General features: G+C 40.0%; 1 protein-coding gene across 2 annotated transcripts in view; it reads right to left on the bottom strand.

Moving 5' to 3' along the window:
• Nucleotides 1-9,439, bottom strand: part of kcnd2 (potassium voltage-gated channel, Shal-related subfamily, member 2) — a 124,244-nt gene extending 114,805 nt beyond the window's left edge. Inside the window, exons 1-2 of one of the 2 annotated variants that reach the window (XM_030150088.1) lie at nt 8,992-9,439; nt 7,572-8,770 (exon numbers count right to left, since the gene is read on the bottom strand). In XM_030150088.1, coding sequence (XP_030005948.1) covers nt 7,572-8,680 — 1,109 coding nt within the window. In that variant the 5' untranslated portion in view covers nt 8,681-8,770; nt 8,992-9,439. Of the gene's footprint in view, nt 1-7,571 lie in introns of both variants that reach the window. The other variant, XM_030150089.1, reaches the window with a different exon arrangement.
• Between the last annotated feature and the right edge of the window lie 5,131 nt (nt 9,440-14,570).

Raw genomic sequence — 14,570 nt, 5'->3', positions numbered from 1 at the left:
AAAAATATCATAAATTAGATACAGAACAAAATCCAATTTACAATATTCAAAATTTTAGAATTACTTTATTGCACTAAAAATAGTTATTACAATTTGGATAATATCAGTAAATTAGGGCTGTAAAATTAATCACAAATAATCACAATATCAGCCTGTGTAATCATATAATCAGATATGGTTGCAATTTCAAGGATTTATTTGCAATTTAGGAGGATTTAAGGTAATCTGATAACAGAAATGAGAAAAATATAAATACAAATTCTGTTGCTTGGTCATATCTTGGATTTAGTGAATGTAATTAGAGAGATACCGTGTATAAAAAAAAAGAAGAAAAGAAAAATCCAATTAAAGTCTCCACTGTTAAATAAGTGATAACTGCAATATGGCTTTTACCACAAATTGTGCTGCTCTACTCTAAATCATGCAATAAATATAGATGGGAATTTTACCAAATTTCATTTTTATGATGTTTAGTTTGTCCACTACCTTGTTAAGATTACTTATGATTATGAGAAATCACAAATTATGTGATTTTAATTTTAATCTGATTCTTCATGTGCTTCACATTGTGGCATTTGAATAACATGTGTGAATAACAGTGCGACTGCATGCACCCATTTGTTTGTGTCATATCATCAAACCTCTGAGCTCACTGATCTCTGCCATTATTTTGCTGACGCTGCTGATCTCAAATCCCAGAATGCTTAGAGACAAATACAAAGAGAGGAGTAGAAACTCCCAGCGCAGGCTCTGATCTCTGAGGAGAATTTATCTTTAAATAACAGAGAGTCTGTTTCCTGCAGCTGAATCAGTGTGTGTGTGTGTGTGTGTGTGTGTGTGTGTGTGTGTGTGTGTGTGTGTGTGTGTGTGTGTGAGTGTGTGTGTGTGTGTCTGCAGCTGTGCAGCAGTGTATTTATCTGCTGTCATTGATATTCACAGCCTGCTCTGATCAATGAGCTCCGACACTAACACTGTTATTTCATTTCTGCAGCTGAGAGGAAGATCAACTGATCTACAGGACGAGGTGGAAAAGGAAGAAGAGGGGGAGGAGGAAGTAGAGGGAGGAGGAGGAGGAAGAGGAGAAAGGAGGAGAAAAGAGGAGGAGGACACAAACTGTCAGGAAAAAATGCTGCTCATTTCTGCAAACCACAGAACGCCCAACATCTGTGAAACAAGAATGTGTTTCATGTCAACCTTTCCTAAATACATGTACCTGTAAATGTTGATATAAAGGAGCAGTGACTTGATGAATTTCAGCCCATTTGTTTCTCCAGCTCCATTATTTTAAATGTTCAAAAATATTATATTTACATTATATTTATGTGAAGTATATGATTTCTAGAAAGATGCAATGGTAGTTTTTGCGATAACTACCAGATGCTGATGATGATGAGGAGGAGAATCAGGAGGAAGATGGGGAGAGGAAATCTCAGTCTATGATCTGTCTCAATATAAGTGTTTTCAGATTTTCTAGTCTAGTGACTCCATAGGATGATAGATGAGTGTACCTGTGACCAATGAGACACATTTATAGATATAATATACACAGTAACTGTAACGATTGAGGCTTGTTAGGTCTTGGCATAAAAATATCTTGGTAAGGGTTACGGTAAAGGTTAAAATGAGAATATGACATGATGACCACTGTTCCTACGGGGTGCTGCAGTGGTTCAGCAGATAGTACTGTCACCTCACAGCAAGAAGGTCCAACACCAAGACCTTTCTGTGGAGTTTGCATGTTCTCCTCATGTTTGTGTGGGTTCTCTCCAGGTACTCTGGCTTCCTTCCATCATCCAAAGACATGCACTAGTAGGTTAATTGGTCAAGCCAACATTGCCCATTGGTGTGAATGTGAGGCTGACTGGTTATTCATCTCTATATGTCTGCCCTGTGATGAACTGGTGACTCGTCCAAGGTGTACCCCGCCTTTCGCCCATAAGTAGCTGGGATAGGCTCCAACACCAACGTGACCATACTGAGGATAGAACAGTTCAGAAGGTGACTGACTGACCACTGTTCCTTCTGTAGCCGCTGAAGAACTCCAGCAGCACTTGTAGTATAGAGCACATTTAATTAAAGCTTTAATAAACTTACTCCTAAAAGTATTTTCCTCCTTCATGCACCTTGGAAGTAGAGGACGTTGTACCAGGACCTTCTTTGTATTTGAAGGGTTACCTGATAATAGGAAGCATCATTCATCTGAATTTGACAAATCAAGTGGATATCTGAGATCAGAAGGAAGAACAGGAAATGTGATGCAAATTGAGCCAATCAAGGTTAATTTTGGTTAATTATTGAACACATTACAGAGTGTGCTCAGTGTGTGCATATATCCGTCCAACTCATTTTTACTTCAGGGTCTTTGAGTGTGTTAATCCATCCCTGCCTACTTCCTTTGAGTCTCCCACTTTGTAAAATCACTCTTAAATGTGCTCTGCAACATTCCCACTAATAAGCCCCCCCTCCGCTTTTTCTAAATGTCTGCCGTCTACAAAAACAGCCCAACTCTCTGAGCGTCATTAAAACGGTCATTTCCAAATTAAACAGGAGCAGGGTTTTGGGACAAGTGGAGCTCTTGCCTGCAGAAACCATCTTTTCTGCTCGGCTGCTCCTGTAGGTGGCTTCATTAAAGAGCCGATTAAAAATAATCACTAAGGCGAGCAAATGAGTGTGTGTGAGCTGTTACGCTGCTAATGCATTAATTAAATTAGAGCTGTCTGAAAGCAGCATTAGCAACACATCATCCCTCAGAAAAAAGGAAGAGAAGACATGCAGGGAGCAGGTGATGACTGTCACCTGGAAAACTGCTTTCAAGTGGAGATCAGTGTCCAACCTGCAGCTCTTCTGTGAGGGATGAGGCCACGAGTTTGGTTTATATCAAAGGGTGACAACCACAGCTTGAAACCAAACCCAATGTGGGAGTATCTTAAAGTGTAGTACTGCTGACAGCAAATAGGTACATTTCCTGTCTGCTACGTGGCCACAGTCAGAAGGGTTGAAAACATCATGTAAATGGATGATAATAAGGGCTAAATGAACCATCTACTGTTAACGAATGCTGCATTCCAGGCAACCCATAGTCTGTGTTTTTCCAACCTTCTACCAGTGAAAATGCACTGGAATGGCAGTCAAGCCTGTGACTTCCCACCCATAAACTCGTACTAGATTGATGTACTCCCAGTTTTGAGCTGTGACGTCACAGCCCGTGAAACAACATGGTGGCCCCCATGGATGCAGTGATTATGCAAATTGTTCATTAAAACAAGGTATTGCTCCAGCGTTATTTATCTGCAAATGTTATGCATAATTGGGAGCTACTCTAGCATTAGCTAGTTTTCAGCTTATTAAGTGCAAGAATAAATTTATACGTATCCAAATAACATAACATAAAAGGTATAACAGTTTCTCTTGCCTTATGCGCCATTTTTCCTCCCTTTTCCCTCAAATAAGCAAGGAGCAAGCACCTCTGGGATAGAAATGACTATAAACGAGCATAAGCCCTGTACAGTCTGCCATGCTGGTTTGTTTACACCTAGCTACCACAATTCCTTGTCCTCAGGTAGTTTGGCGTGACCTGCCTGGAACACTACAAAATTGTTAGCTGTGGCGTGAAGTTGTGACTTTCGGGCTCAAAAACCTGCCTGGAACACAGCATAAGATTCTCTTACTATAATTATTATTTACAGTATTTTGTAGCTCTTTTTACTTTCCTTGTATGAGATTTGTGTTACTGAGACACAGACAAGTCTTAAACAAAGCTAATTTTCTCTAGATTTATGTGTTTGAAAATGTTATTTTGGTGTCAGAATGTTCAGAAGGTGTATGCCTTGTGGAAAAAATAGATCCAGCATTTATTGGGGCAATCATAGTCCAAAGAAGATTTCATATTATGTGATCTCTACCATGATTTGGATGAAGTCTGAACAGGAAATGACTCCCCAATGCATGGTCTTGTTTCTGAACTGTTTGTTTTCACTCCTCACTCTTCAGTAACTCCATATTCTTCTCCAAATTCTTGTAAAAAATGGTCACAAAAAGTTTATTTAAAAAAAAACCTAACAAACAAAAAAAAAACAAGACAATTGTGACAATTAAAATGCTCATGTGGGCTTCAGTAGCTGTAGCCATGACCCAGTGGGTGATGTCACATAGTATTTGTTTGTATATCAAATTGTTTGTGTATAATGTATAAAACGTCTAAATAACAACAGTCATTACCTTAATGTGTATTTGTGGATTCTTTATGTTCTGTACATGAAGACACAAAGATTATGCCTTCATATATTTACTTATTTTTTGTACATAAACATGTTCAAAGTTGTGCATGATGTAAACTCTGCCTCTATCTGCCAGTGACAGATTAGATGTTTGCAAAGGCCTGTGCGTATAGGACCATGATCTAATCTTATAGGGATGTATATCTGTTTCCATACTCTCCTTTACAAAGACGGGTTAGGGTTAGCAAGTCCCTTTTACATAAAGACTTGCTTTAAAGTTCAAGTTGGATTAGAGTTAGTTGAAAGCGTAGGGTTTGGTTAGAATTAGGTTCCAAGAAAATTACGTGAGTGTACGTCTGTGTGTGTATCTCAGGTTTCTCTTGTTCCAGCTCTGTGACTACAGACGTGCATCATCACACATGTATTATTTAGTCACATGACCTGCAGCTGCTGATCAGGGCACTGACAGGTCAGTCACAGACAGATCACATCGTGTCTCTAATCACCTGTTTGGAACTGCTGAAAACTGTATCAATCAAAGGAATACATGAACATTTATTTTAAAAATCATAAATTAAAAAAATCTATTAAATACAAGCAGACATACATCTAACACCTTTGTGTAGTGAAAAATATCATATATAAATAAATACATAAACAAGTGGTGCCAGGCACAACAAAACACCGCATCTCGCATGTATTGCAGCTTATTTTGGCATCGATCCAACTGATGTCATCATGTCTATGCGTGTGCTGATGTCAGCGTAGACACATTTCAGTCATTATAAGGAAATGGGGGAAAAAATAAGATTTTAAAAATTCATAAAAAAATTTGAACTTTGACTCACTTGTCCCAAAGTGTAATCACATGTATTCTGGGTCACTGGCAATCTATAAACCCAATTTGGTATGAATTCAACCAAAGGTTTTGCTGCTAAAGTGTTAACAAACAAACAAAGAAACAAACCGAATCAAAAACTATACCTCTTGCCTGCCCTTCAGGGGGGGCAGGGTAATAAATAATGCTAGGAGCCAAAATCAAGGTGAAATACAACAGAATATGAAACTACACACCTTCCCTCTGCTGCTCTATCCTCTCAGTCTGAATCAAAAGACTAAACACATAAATATAAATGACCCCACAGTGTTTCACAGTACTGTGTTGAACAATGTAGTGGAGCAACAGAGTCATGTCTGACTGAATCTGAACAGTGACAGATAATTACAGCCCTCAGTAACCCCTTTCCCTGTCTAAAAACAGCTATGATAGGGAAATATCTCCTGTCATGGGTTTGATTTCTGCTGAAAAGTATTTGTGGAATGAACTCACACCTCTAACTTTTCCTAATCTGACTGTGCAGGTGCATATATGCTATTCAATGGAATATGAAATGCTTGAATAGGTAGGCATTTCTAAGTATGGTCTACATTAGAGCATTTGGCATTCATCATTTTCAGTGTGGGCATGTATGTTAACTTGAATTTAATTATATTAGTGATAACCCTTTAAGTGGCAAATTTGCAATATTGTGACAAGCAACATAACTGAATGAAACAGAACAACAAACAGCTTTTTGAAATCTTGATATTAAAATTGGATATTAAGAAAAAAAACCCTCAGGTGCCTAAAGGGTTAATATAGTATTAAAAATAAAAGTATCCTCATAAAATATTAACTTTTGTCTCCATAAACTGAGAAAATACAGTGTTTCTAATGATGACAATATTATCACATCTCTTTGCTTGGATTAACCTGAACAGAATCATGAGTGATTGTCCATCTGGATGTTTTTTTTTCCACTGTTAGTAATAATATGGCAGACATAACTCTGCTCCCATCAGGTTTAATGTGAAACTGCAGCAGGTTTCACAGCCAACAGTCACAGCTCAGTTTCAGCACCATGGACAGAGACAGAAAAACCAAACCAGGAAAATGACAGATATAAGAAAGAAAAAGTAAAAAGAACAAAACGTGACAAGAAATGGTGAAAAGGAGAGAGGAAGAGAAGAGGAGGAGCCCTGATCCACAAATGAATTAAAGTACAAGAGATTGGAGCTTCTGCTGAGCACACTCAGTGTATATGACGGTTATTACTGCAGCTGAAACACACACTCTCCCAGGAAACACTGGCAGGGGCAGAAGAACATTCACAGTACAGACGAGGGAATGTGACTGTTTTTACAGTATTACTGCTATCGTGCCGCCTTAAAATACATCAATCACATACACGCACAAGCAGTATGAGGGAAAAAAAGAATCTGGCACCAAACAGTTATAAAGTCATAAAAGGCCCCTCTGCGACAACACAGAGAAATAGTCGCGTTCTTGAGGTGGATTTATGCTTCTCCATCAAACCGTTTTAGTGCCAGTGGCCACATTTTATCAGAAAACATAAAACTGTAACTACAGTACAAGAGAAACTCTAACTGTCCTCTCTGTGCTGCTGCAAAACTTTAATCTTCATTAAACTAGCTTTGGCTCTTTTTCAGATGCACATACCAATATATGAATATCTGATGGTTGTATTGATTAGTGGTCATGGTTAATAGACAGAGCTGTTGACAAAATGCAGAAGAATCCACATCATCTCATGACAAAACCCTTAAAAATCACCTGTTCACATCCCTCTGGTGTTATCTCTAGATAGTCTATATTTATTAAACCATATAACGAGAAAGCAGAAAATACTCTAATCAACTAAAAGTGAAGAGAAAAGTTACTTTAATATATTTTGTCCAGTACGTTGTACATTGTGCAGCGAGTGTGCAGTGTTTAATGACTCACAGAAGAAGAGGAAAAGGCAGAGTTTTTGTGTGTTTGTGGCTCTTGCATCTATGTATTGTAAAAATGTTAAAAAGAAAAAAGCAGCATGAGGGAAAAGTTCACATTTAAACCTTAAGATGCAAGATTTGTAAAACATGAATGCAGGGCGCATGTAGATGAGGTGCAACCAATCTGCTCATACATCACTAAGTTAAGACTGATGTGAGCAGCAATTGAAGTGAAACCAAAGTTGGAATGGAACTATACTGTTTAATGTCACAAATACAGAAAAGAGTTTTCCTACAGCATGAGATGTAAAGGTCATTTTCACCAGGTCTGGAAATCAGGAAGACTCCAGTAAATCTCAAAATCCTCTTGTTCCTTCTTGTAAACTTTTTCTTTCTTTTTTTTTTTTTTTATAAGTTCATGAAACATTACTTCCACCTATAAAACGCAGTTGTTCTTAAGCTGCACTACATAAAAGTTATTTTTTTCTTTCAGCTCTGTTGTAAAGTAACTTCCATCCTCTCGTTTCGGGGCCCAAAGCTCGGCCCCCACGCGCACAATCACACACGAGCAGCATCACTTACCCCAGGGTTGTCATGGTGACGATGGTGTACCAGAAGGCCGCCGGGATGCTGGTGAACTTGCTCCCGCTTCCTTTCTCTGCGTAGAACATGACAGTGGCGAATATGATGATGGCCATGGTGAGGGAGAAGAGCAGGAAGCCGAGCTCAGACGCGCAGCTTTTCAGAGTGTAACCCAGGATGCGAAGTCCCGCAGAGTGCCGCGAAAATTTGAAAATCCGAAACACCCTGAAGACTCTCAGGGTGACGAAGGCGCCGCTCACGTCCTCGTTGTCCGTCATGACCAGGCCGATGTAGTAGGGCATGATGGCCACCACGTCGATGATGCTCATGACACTTTTGACAAACTTATATCGGCTGGGCGCAGCCAGCAGGCGCAGCAGGTACTCCACCGTGAAGATCATGACGCAGGCCGTGTCCAGGCAGAAGAACGCCAGCTCGTACCGTTCACCACAAGACATCATCTTGACCCGGTTTGGCACGGCCCCGCACGGGACTGTTTCCACCACGTTGGCCATAACCGACACCGCGATGAAGAAACCGGTGACATAGTAGAAGACGAGCGCCATGGTGCTGGTGTGCGGGTTCTCAAAGGCGCGCCACATGGACTCCCGGAAGCTCATGTCAGCCGTGATCAGCTCGTTGGCGGGGTCAGTCTCCTCGTCGTCCTGCATGCGCTCCTGGTTCTCCCGCCGCCGGTCCTTGTAGTCCTCATAGCAGCAGTCCCCGATGATCTCTGGGATGATGCCGAAGAAAGCCAGCTCCTCGTCATAGGCGGAGATGCACTCCTGCCGCGGGTAGTGCAGCTTCCCTGTGCGGTAAAAGTTGAGGATGTGCCTGAAGATATCTGGGTCGCGATCGAAAAAGTACTCGTTGCTCTCCTCGTGGAAGAAGAAGTCCCGTTCCGAGCTGCCCAGAAGGGTGTCCGGGTACCGCTCCAGCGTGTCCTGCCAAGTCTGGAACTTTGTGCCGCTCACGTTGATCACGATGATCCCGTTCCGTCCGCGCGGCTTGTCCTTCGGGGGCACCGGCATGGGCGAGCTGGCCACCGGCATCCAGCCGATGGCCGCTGCGCGTGCAAACGGCAGCCACGCCGCCACTCCTGCTGCCATGCTGGTGGAGGTGGTGGAGCTCGGTCCTGGAGCTCAGAGAGGGGCTCTGTGTGGGGAAGTTCAGGAAGCAGCGGAGTACCGACAGGACATCTGGAGAGAGAAGACAGAGCCGGACAACAGATGAAACCTTCGAGTTTCTCCAGAAAATAACTAATAATTTTATGCACGAAAACTATGCGTAAAACTTACAATAACAGCTTAGAAACAAAACAAATCCACCTATCCAGTCTGTCCTTATCAGCCCCAGTTTACTGATAGTTTGGACGCATCAAAACTGCAAAAACCAAACCAGTTTTCACCTCCGAACTCACCTCCACTGAGAAAAAAATCCTTCAAAATCTTTACATTTCTGATTAAAATCCGTTAAAAATCCAGCACCGAAACTTGTTCCTTGGACTTTTATCTCCTCTCTGGGTCGTAACCCTCCACACAGCTTTTATTTCCTCCAGCAGCAACAAGTTCAGCAGGTATCAGGATAATTCCACGCTCCAAACTCGGACACGGAGCTGGCACTGACGTGCCGCTTGCATGCTCCTCTCCCCGGGTCTCCCCTCCACACTGAACCCGCACTGAGCCGTCCGCAGCGCAGTTTTCCTTCCTGTTGAACACACAGGTTTCCCGTGCGCCCCAGCAGCTGCAGCGCCGAGTTGAGCTGAGCCGAACCGAATCGCAGCGGAGAGTAGGAGATGTTCGGCAGGAAGCGACGCGACCGCGGCGTGTTCGCCGGTCACACAGGTGCCTGCTGAACAGAGACGCGGAAACCCACGTTACTCCCTCTACCCACTCCTCCTCCTCTTTCCTCCTGTTTCCCCGCTCTCTCTCTCTCACTCTCCCCCCCCCCCCTCTCTCTCTCTCTCTCACTCTCTCTCTCTCTCTCTTTGGGGGCGTGTCGCTGGCGGAGTCCCGCGGATAACACGGAGCTCTCCTGCGCCTTTTACGCACCAAAAACTCTCCATCAGCAGCGAAAACCCTCGTGTCACCTGTTACTTATGTGTCAGTAATTGCTTGTTTGTAAATCAGTCAATTTAATGGGTGCAAGAAATGCAGAAACCGTATCTCGTACACGCAAAGAAATGCTTTGCAAAGAGTAGCTTTTTGTTTCGTTTCCCTTAAGGTTTGATTATTAAAAAAACAAACAAACTTGCCTATTTTGTAATTTTAATGAAATCGTTCCTCCGGTGTTCAGCCAAACAGGTGTGTCCAGATTGAAAAAAACTGTGCAGTGCAGAAAATGTGTGTGTGCATCAAAACTTACAGCAAGATAACTTATAAAACTATAGTATCATCAGGGCAAATAGAATTGTTAAAGGTGGCGTGACAGCTGCTGGTTTATTATATTGAATACATTTAGTAAAACGTGTTTGTTTTTGTTTTGTTTTTTTGCTCAGCACAGATATTTTGTTTTATCATTGAAGAGAAACTCCAGTTTCTAATTTGCTGTTTAAATTGAAAACAAAACAACAAACACTTTCTTCTTCTGCTCCACAGAGAGATAAAGACAAATTTACCATAGCCTATATTACATATGTATATTACCATTATCCCAAGTCCCACTAAAGAAGAACATTAATAACTATCCCCTTGAGTCCATGACCCTGTGGTTGGAGCAGAGAAAACTGTACTGAGCAGCAGACTGTTCCTGTTTTTCTTCAGTCATCATCTCTGTCTCATCATCACCTACTGCCACAACAAAAAAGCAGTTCATCTACTGTTTAACACTGTCTGTGCCCCATGATCCAACCAGAGGTCAGAGGTTATTAATCCACCTCCAAAACAAGTCTGACAAAAGTTTAGATCTAAATGACTAATGTAGATGTCTGCAGTTCCACAAACTGAATACAGAACTAAAGACAAACAACTTTCGAATATTTAGAAAATGATTTATGGAACAGTCTGAGCCATCAGAATCACAAAGGACCACACCATCCCTCCACAACATGATAAATGATTTTTATTAGTGTCATGCACTAAGTGTCCAACTCTCATGGGTTTACAGGACACCATTAAAGTTGCAACGGTCACATTTCATTACAAAATCAAAGCTTCCTTTGCAGCTCAAGCTTGCTAAATATGCCACAAAAATTGTTTCTTCTTGAAGCCAACTTGAATTCTTCATAATTACTAACCCATGAAGACCCAAACATCCAACAACGACCAAATCCATCTACTGATCTAAACTGTTTAATACCTGTTAATCCACTAATCCTATCAATACATGTAAATAATTGGTGTAAAATACAGTTTGTCATTTTTTCATGGTTATCTGATATGACCCATTTGGATGTTCAGAGGCTCATTAATGAATGTAGAAACACTGTCATCTTCTACAACATTGATTCACCAGTAAAACCCATGGAGTTGGATCAGTGACAGTGGATGGAGACACTTGGTTTATGTTCAGTTAATGATATATTTTGCTGAAAAAAAAAAATCACGTTTTCTTCAGTTTTCTCTGTTTCTGATATAATAACCTTTGAATTTACTCTGAGCTTTAATGAACATCTACATGATCAGTGAATTAAGTTTTAAAAAATACCTGATTTTTACTGAAGAAACACAAAATAAAGAGTATAATATTATAAATGATAAATCATTTAAGAAAGGATAAATAAAGAGAAAAAGTCATTTGTGAATTGCCACAAAAGTACCGCAGGGTCTTTATGGGTTAATCATTTACAGAATGTGTGGTAAAAACTGCCTAAAACATCATCAAAAGAGGAACCTTTGGGCCTGAGTAGGCTGAAGAACAGCTTAATACATCAGCTGTTCATCTGCAGAGTTCTGGACAACTCATTTACTGTGATGATGATAAATAAATCAACATAACATGGTGTGATTGGGGTATTTTTGCCTTATTTAAATAATCAGTTATGGCTAATCAATAAGGTGTCCTGGCAAAGACATGCAGCAGGCACAAGGTTTAGACAGGAATACAACCATACACCAGTAAAAACACACAAATGACTGTAAAATAAGTTTAAGAGACATGAAATAACAGACATAATCTGCAAGTCAAAATCATCAGTCAACATTAATATATAAAAGTGCTGTGGTTCATTTGCCTGCCCTTGAGTGATTTAAAATTACTTTGGATGCATCTAAGAAACCATCTCTTTAAGATCCTGTAGACTGATTCCTTGCAGAGGGAACAGTAAATTGGAACACTTTTTCCCCCAGTTCAGGGCCTTTGATACAAATAGTATGAATAAATTCTAGGCTGTAACTGCCTGTGCTTTTTTAACAGATGTCAATTTTAAGATTTCCCTGTAAGAGCAGATCCCTTGCAGGTTCTCTTTCAATCCCGTCTTGCTCACACTGTTTTCCTGTGGAATGTTAAAACAGTGCAACTCTTGCCAGAAAACATTCTTTCCTGTCATTTTATTTGTTATTAATCCATAAAGACCCAGTGCTACTTATGTGGCAGTTCCAAAATAATTTTTTCTCTATATTTAACTTTTCTTATTTTTCTTTACCATTTGTTATAATAATATCCCCTGTATTTTGTGTTTTTACAGAAAAAATCTGGTATTTTCCTCTATTTAATTCACTGATCGCATAGATGCTAACAAAAGCTCCAGTTGTAGTTGATGGCTATATATCAGAAACAGAGAAAACTGAAGAAAAATTGACTTTTTCAGAAAAATCTATCAATAATTGAACACAAACCAAATGTTTCCATCCACCATCGTTGATCCAGTTCCGTGGGTTTTACTTGTGAATTAATGTTGTAGAAGACGACAGTGTTCCCACAGCTACCACGGACCCTCTGCACATCCAAATGGGTCATATCTGATGACCATGAAAAGATGCTAAACTGTATTTTACACCAAATATTTACATGTATTGATAGGATTAGTGAATCAACAGGTATTAAACATTTTAGATCTGGGGATGGTTTCAGCATCTGTTTGGGTCTTTATGGGTTAAAAGCATTAGTGTGTTATCTCATTAGTGTTGTTTCTTTGGGTATTGTTCAGTCATACATCATGATGCTACTAATAAAGATGATCATTGAACATCAAAGAAATATGTCAACATTTCAGACTTCAGATATTCCATCATGAAGGTGCCATATTTTAAGATGTTCCATATCACAGCATCAATACTGAAATGCACAGCAGACTGCCCTTGTCTAATGTAGAAGGAAATGGAATAAACAGAAGAAAGAAAGAAAGAAAGAAAGAAAGAAAGAAAGAAAGAAAGAAAGAAAGAAAGAAAGAAAGAAAGAAAGACATGATAGATATGCATATACGCTTTTGTGTTTTGTTTTGTTTTTTAATTGTAGACCCTTGGAAGACGAGTTATCACTGTGGAAGCTTAAGGGGGATCAAATAAATCTACTGCTTATAAAATGGTAGCAAATATTACTGAACATAACTGCACAAATGAGGATATTTGTCTTGTTATATTGTGTGTAGAATTCTGCACTAATTATTCTTTAAGAAAGCGTAAGTATGTCATTTATATTTGACAATAATAGTGGTAGTCAAAGTACTTAAAAACTGTTTTCAGAGTGATTTTGACAAAACAAAACTAGGAAACTTAGAGCACAATAACAGAGAGATAAACACAATATTGCCTTTGCCAATAACTTGTTGGTGAAGATATATAAAATTCTCTCTCAGGTCTCTTGTGATCATCTGTAAAATCATAGTGAAAGTAAAGATGACTGAGTCGATCAACGGAGTAGAATTAGTTTAAATGAAATTCCAAAAAAAATGATGCCCCTCTTAAACTCTTTGTTAATCTTTTTTATTGCACCATTTCAAATCTCATAAAATAGCTGCAATTATTTGTGTTAGTCATACACTGTGTTTTATTGTTGTGGTCCTCGAGTGAGATTAACAAGAGAAAATAGCTCTTCTGTGTAAAATGTGAATTAAATTAAACACACAGCAAATCTCCGAACAAGTTATAGTATAAATAGAATTAAAAACCTATCAATGAACAAGTTCACTGCAATTAAAAAGGATTTGGGATAAAACCTCACTGAATAAAATTACCCTTTGGTCCAAAACACAAACATGATTATTCATAAAGTTGTGTGGTCTGAGACCACATATAAAACTGAGCCAAGAGTTTGAACTTTGTAGATTCAGGAGGTTAAAATATTCCAAGACGTCAGTAAAATCAGTGACTAAATACAGAAAACATGCACAATGAAATCACCTAAAATGACGAAATCAGGATTTTATCATACTTTGTCATAAAATGAAATAATAATGTCAGATATGGAATCGTTTGCTGCAGCATACCTTGACGACAGCAACTTGTGGCAGGAACATCTTTCCCACCTGGAGGCTGTACTTCAGCGGATCAAGCAGGTCGGCTTGACCATCAGTCCAAAGAAATGTTCCCTGGTGAAGCAGGAGTTACAATATCTAGGCCACATCTTGGGAGGCAGTGTGATCAAGCCTCTGAAGGATAAGGTGGAGGCTGTAAGAACGGCTGAGAGACCAACCACCTTTAAGCAGGTCAGATCCTTCTTGGGCCTGGTGGGTTGGTACAGATGGTTCATCAGGAACTTGTCAACCTGAGATGCACCCCTGTCTAACCTCACGAGTACCAGCCAATCCAAATTTGCCTAGAGAGAGGAACTGGCAAAAGGCATTTCAGTAGCTGAAGGAAGCCCTCTGCCAAGAGCCTGTTCTCCATAGTCCCAACTTCAGCTTACCCTTTACTGTCCAGACCAGGGGTGGGCAATCCTGGTCCTCGAGGGCTGGTATCCTGCATGTTTTAGATGTTTCCCTCTTCCAGTACACCTGAAGGTCATTATCAGGCTTCTGCAGAGCTTGATGATAGGCTTATCATGTGAACCAGGTGTGTTGGAAGAGGGAAACATCTAAAACATGCAGGATACCGGCCCTCGAGGACCAGGATTGCCTACCCC

Source organism: Sphaeramia orbicularis, chromosome 12 (genome assembly GCF_902148855.1).
Source record: "Sphaeramia orbicularis chromosome 12, fSphaOr1.1, whole genome shotgun sequence".
Taxonomy (NCBI): Eukaryota; Metazoa; Chordata; class Actinopteri; order Kurtiformes; family Apogonidae; genus Sphaeramia; species Sphaeramia orbicularis.
This window is presented reverse-complemented; position numbering and strand designations above follow the sequence as displayed.